This window comes from Fistularia commersonii, chromosome 25, assembly GCF_037954325.1.
Source record: "Fistularia commersonii isolate RoL2024-O1a breed Wild chromosome 25, RoL_Fcom_v1.0, whole genome shotgun sequence".
Classification (NCBI taxonomy): domain Eukaryota; kingdom Metazoa; phylum Chordata; class Actinopteri; order Syngnathiformes; family Fistulariidae; genus Fistularia; species Fistularia commersonii.
The window spans coordinates 8,873,733-8,879,732 of NC_141308.1; the positions used below are offsets into that span (position 1 = coordinate 8,873,733).

General features: G+C 46.7%; 1 protein-coding gene across 1 annotated transcript in view; it reads right to left on the bottom strand.

Moving 5' to 3' along the window:
• The window catches only part of ephb3a (eph receptor B3a), a 31,832-nt gene extending 26,203 nt beyond the window's left edge, over positions 1-5,629 (bottom strand). Inside the window, exon 1 of the mRNA XM_086172404.1 lies at positions 5,061-5,629. Coding sequence (XP_086028530.1) covers positions 5,061-5,124 — 64 coding nt within the window. The 5' untranslated portion in view covers positions 5,125-5,629. The remainder of the gene's footprint in view (positions 1-5,060) is intronic.
• Between the last annotated feature and the right edge of the window lie 371 nt (positions 5,630-6,000).

Below are 6,000 nucleotides of genomic sequence, written 5' to 3' on the forward strand. Positions count from 1 at the left end.
ATATAACCCATTTTTGTAGCAGGAAAAAAGCTACTTCAGTACTCGCATGTTTGAAAAATCAATTGTCGATTATTCATTTAGAATGAACTATTTCCATATTCACAGTAACTTGATTATTCCTTAATGTTGAGCAGCGGGAATGCATAATACATCTGGCCTTAAATCATGCATTAAATCATCATGAATCAAGGCTTTGATTTCACATTTTAATAAATAACGTAGCAGAGGGGGCATATCTTTGCAAAGGCCAGTAACCAACCCTTTCATTGGAACAAATCGAGGTGAAAGACCGATACATTTCAAAAAGACGGCCCGGGAAGCTCATAGATTCATATTCAAGATTTTTTAACTGCGATATCATATAATGAATCCTTTTTACTTGGCTTCCTTCGGGAGTATTCACCTCCGAAAGGAAGAGGACACAACCCGAAAATCTGCCAGAAATGTCTTTAATACATTATTTAACAAGGTTATACTTGCAAATACAGTTAGCATGAAATTTACCCCCAAAATTCAAGATAGAAATACTTCAGATCAGCAAGAAGTCAATCCATCAGAAATGAATCTCCATTAATTATTTAGAATATACCATCATGTATCCTGATACTGTTTATCTGATGCGATCCAAAATATGAGGATTTCTCTTTAAATTCACTTTGAGTGTAGACTTCTCTTATAGTCATGGTGCAACTTTTACAATGTTGAGTAAGAAGCGGAAAAAAAGATTCCCAAAATTGAATGTGCTCTTCCTCAGGCCCCATCGCTCCTCCAAGTTCCAATAGAAAAATACAATCAGCCGGGAAATTCCTGCTGTCAAATGAGACACTGAGAGTATAACCTTGCTGGTGCAGGTAAAGAAAAAGATATAAAGAGCAGTGTTTCTTAAAAAGAAAAACAAATTGGCTTAAAGGGAATTAAGTGGCTGCCTCAGTATGTGTAAAAAAAAAAAAAAAAAAAAGTGGAGATTATATTTAGCGATACGTGCTGTTTAAGCAGCAATCGCACAAAACAATTTGATGCCATTAACTGACGGAGCCTTAAATATAAAGTCTTGCCAATCATGCGTAAAAGAATTCTTTGTCCTCCATATTTCTGGGTGTGAGAATGACAGCGGTTAATAACTTCAGTCATCGAGCCCGACGACACGCTTGTGAACAAGCTTGTTTTACTGATTAGCAACGCCTCGAGGCAAAGAGGAGCAGCTGATCGGCGGAATCAGTAGCTGCTGTGTGTGTTTGGCTACTCAGTGACACGCAGCTGCTGACCTACACGCTGCTGATCCGTGTATCACCCCCTCCCCTGGGTGTCTGATCCACAGCGTCGTCCCCGTACCCGCTTTCTTTCCCCGGTGCCCTGAGGCAACGGAGATAGATCCGCCCCGGCGCCGGCAAACCACAGATCTCGTTGGAAGCTCCTTTTAACCAGGCTCACCTCCGACGAGATGAGCGAGAAGCTTGCTGTTGATACTGACACATCCAGAAGTCCCACAGATCCAAACTCTCTATGTACACTCCAATGTAAACAAACCAAGGCTAGCCAATATATCGACATGTGCTGTATAAATAATAATTTTACATGTAAGCTGCTGCAGGACCTTGCTCCGCACATTCAATGTAACACTGTGTCTATTAAAACTCCCATTCTTTCAAATGCAGCTATTTTTTTTCTCATTTGCAGAGCTCCTTTTTTTTTAAAAAAAAAAAAAAAAAAAAAGCATTATTTATGGAAAAAAAAGATCCCATTTTGTTCCTTATCGCCCAAAAACGCTGCGATACGTGGGCGCCGTTGCCTGAAGCGAAACACCGAATTGATGATTAGTCACCTAAGTGCCATCGATTAGCCACATCCTTAATAACCATCGCTACACTATCTGAAAAAAACTGAATAATCAAGGTACTGCATGAAAAGTATCACTTTAATTTAAAAAGAAAAAGAAAGATGAGACGCACGACCACACATTGTGTTACATATCGATATCGCATATCGACACGGTACCGACTTGATCTGTTTTGGATACATAATATACCGGATTGTGTTATCGCTACAAAACCCCAGTTAAGACCGTAAAACACCCCATTAGCCCCCCCCCCCCCCCCCCCCGTTAAATTTACAATGTGTCTGAGATTGCTTTTGTGTCATAACTCAAATCTTGACCCCCCCCTACCCACCCCACCCTGTCTCCAGCCCTCCTACCAGCCCTCCCTGCTAATAAAACCATAAAACCGCTCTGGTGGTGTAGTCATTGTGCCCCCCGGGGTGAGACAACAACGCAACAGAGGCGACTTTAGAACATCACCACCCTTGGCATTTACTTCTTTTTTTTTTTTTTTTTTTTTGATCGCCAGAGCCAAAATGCCACGCGTCCGTGCGTTGCGAGCTCACGCTTTTGGGAGCTCATACATGCTAATGTTTTATTCACTTTGCGATTGCGGGTGCATCATGAAAGGGAGGCCTCATCTTGTAGTACACTGACACTCGCTGCCAACAAGCAAACATATGAAATATTAACAGCCAAATATCATCATTGGCATCGTCATCGGCGACGGAGTGATCATCAAATACGTGGCTATTGAGGGATGTAAAGCAAAAAAAAAAAAAAAAAAAAAAAACTTACACCTCGAAGTGATTTGTATATGAGTGTGTGTTTCTCTCTATAGAATCGTTGATAACAGATGAGCGCGATGCTTCATTTGCCGCTTGATGAGCAGCTTTTCAACAAGTCGAGCTGACCTAATTCACTCTCTGCTCAGGGCTGCCTGCGTCTGCGTGTGCAGGGCAACAAATACTCCTTCTGGAGACGCTCTGATCTGCAGGGAGCAGAGAATTAGGGCCCTGCTGATGTCGGAGACCGCCGGGGGGCGTCACAGGCAGCCGATCCCAGTCTCGCAGTTTGATGCTGTAGCGATATTTCAAACGTGAGCGGAGATCTCGGGAGCAACAGTTTGGAAAAGCAGTTTCTGCTTTCTGGTGCAGAATTTGTATTTTGCTTTTTTTTTTTCCTGCGCGAACAATCAGACTGTCACTATTTCTTATTTCCGGGTCATTTCTTTTAAACCTTGGGTTATTTAATTTGCATCGCTTTTTGGTCATCTGTGTCATTATTTTTAATCACCGGTCACTTTTTACTTGATACCACGATGGATTTTTCAGCTCCACTATGCATTTGTTTCTCATTTCCAGCAGCCGCGCCACCTTGTTTCACCCCTGGGTGATTACTACGACCCGAATAAATCGAATTCCAAAAAAGAAACCCAAACAAATACTAACGACACTCAAGTTTAGCCTTGAATCTGATTTTCACTCCTACTTTGGGAGCCAGCAGTGCTGCTTCCTGTGGTTGCTGCGTGAAAAGGGTAGGGATTCGTATAATCATTAACCTGATTTCTTATTTGATATCATGCAGCACATTTATTGTCAATAATGTTATTTCACGACTCCCTAGATATAAATAAAGCTCCTCTCCTCTGGCAAGGGCCTCATATAACACCATGGTTGTATTCTCATATTAAGGTGAAAATCATGGAGTGTTCGACAGAAGATGCTTTTTTTTTTTCTATAGTCACACACACACATACACACACACTTCCTCTAGATGATTTTGTGGGAGGATTTCTAAGTGGTCATCACTCCGGTTTATGAGCTTTTAAAATAACTGTACAGTAAACGTAGAGTGTAAATGAGAGGAACACAGCATAAAAGTGTCACACTTTGCGGAGGCTTTTACTGCAGTCTGATGGCGCGATTCAGAGATAAATTCTCGCCGGAGCCTTTTGTAAATAACCACGCACTTCGAGCGGTGCGAAGATGCCAATCAACCCCAAAGACGCCGGGTTTTCCGAGGAAATATCGCAGAGGGTAACGGCTTTATAACGACCTGCAACCGGCTGGAAAAAGGCCTCCCTTCTCCCCTCATTTAAACCCATCCCATGATGTGCCCTTCATGTTTATCCTCAGAGGACAAACATTAGTTAACCCTTGAGCTTTGAGTAACAGTCAGTGGCCGGCCTGGGAAACGGCCTGATCATCTCGGCGCGAGAGCCCACTGGGACTTGGAGGGCTGCCGCCGCTGCATTGATTTACTCGCTGACAGCAGAATTGATGAGGGATCGGGCTGGCCACAGTCCAGGAGAGGCAGATTGGACGAGGGAGAAAAGGAGAAGGAGCAGAGAAATGTAGCCACAGCTCAGAGAGAGGAGGAGCTGTGGAGGCGAGGGTGGGCTTCTCCCCTCCCCAGCACTCCTGGGATGATGAAGAGAGCTTCAGGGGCTGCACAACACTTGTTAAACCGTTGACCTTTAATTCACAATTGTCACCTAATATGTTTCACATGGGCGTCCCAGCGGCGCTCCGGGGAGGGGGGCCGCCATTGATCCGCCCCGGCCCGGGTTGAAGCCTCCACGCGTCTAATCGTTAGCAGAACCCGAACACCGGGTTCCGATCAACCATTTGGCCTCGGTCGCTTCTGCATAGTAGTGGGGGAGATGGAGGGGGTCTGCTCTCTGAGGGGAGGGTGGGTGGGCACCCTCTTTTGTGGGTGTGACAACAACAAGGACAATAGCAACAGGGCAGCCCTTCAGCCGCAATGGAAACACTAGGATGTATTCGGATGTATAAACACACACACACACAGACACACACACAGATACACGCATTCAAAAACACACTGAGGAGTGGGGTGGTGGTTGTTGAGGGGGGGGGGGGGTGGATCTGCTTTTCCATGTGCGGATGGATCAGAAAAAAGGCGCATTGGTTTCCCTGCGTAAAGCTCCCACCCTCTGTTTTTTTCTTTAATATTGGCATTATGTGATCAACTTCAGTTAACAGAGGGATCAATTAAATCTCGCCCGAAGCTTCCGGATCCCGGCCAAGTCCGAATGAGCCAGTCAGGGAGATGGAGTGACCGGCCGGCGCTGGCCCGAATACGTCTGGAAGATGAACGCACAGGAGCGCGCACATACTTTTCTCCACTGACGGTTCCCCCACCGACCATTGTTCAGCGGCGGAAGACAAAAAGTGGGGGATGAAAAAATCAATTTCTATATGAATAAATGCAAACGTACCTTCAACAGCCAGCACCGCGGGCACGATGAGGCTGCACACCCACAGCAAGTAATCCATTGTCATAAAACGGGCGCTTGCAGCATGAAGGAAGGTGCGCAGGACGGACGCCCGGCGGCGCAGACGGAGCCTCAGACGCGCGGCGCCGCGGCGGACCTTTGTGTTTCGCTGCCGCTTCTCATACCCTCACGACCGGGACGGTTCCCACCGCCCCTTTCCCTACCAGCGTCCGATCACCTCCCGTTTTCCAAGCGTTCATGTCCAGTTATTCCTGGCGGGTTGCGGATGCGCAGCCGTTCGTCTGGCTCATTCTCTGGGAGACTTCGCCAGCTCAGCCGCCGCCGCCGCTGGACCAGGGGCGCATCTCCCGGCTGCAGCCCTCCCGGTGCAGTGTGTGTGTGTGTGTGTGTGTGTGTGTGTGTGTGTAGGGGGGGGGACCCGGATCCGAGGAAGCCTTGGGGTCCGCAGAAAAGGGAGGAGGTGGTTGCTGCTGCCGGTGGTTGTAGTCCACTTCCAGCCAACTCCGTGTGGCTGTTGCTCCTCTGGCGGGGATGTGCGTCGGAATGGCAACACCGAGAGACACAGAGGGGGCTGGGGGGAGATTTGGGGGGAGATGGGGGGGGGGGGGGGTACGGCTGCGTCAAGGCACACCTCATCAACAAGGAGTTTCCGGTTAAGATTTTCAAAATAAAACAAAGTGTCACTATCTGGAGGGTCTCAGTCATCCAGGTCATGGGGAATTCTTGTCGAAATCTCCTTGTAATTGGACTTGAGGGTTTTGACAATAAAACAAAGTAAAGCCTGTGGAAATCTTCTTGTGGCAACTGGACTTGAAGACGCTTAAAACTGAGGATGATGAAGGGATCTTCAGGGGCTGCACAGCACGTATTGTGTTATATTCGAAGTATATCAAAGAAGTTATATTTGAAAACTCCCCACAGG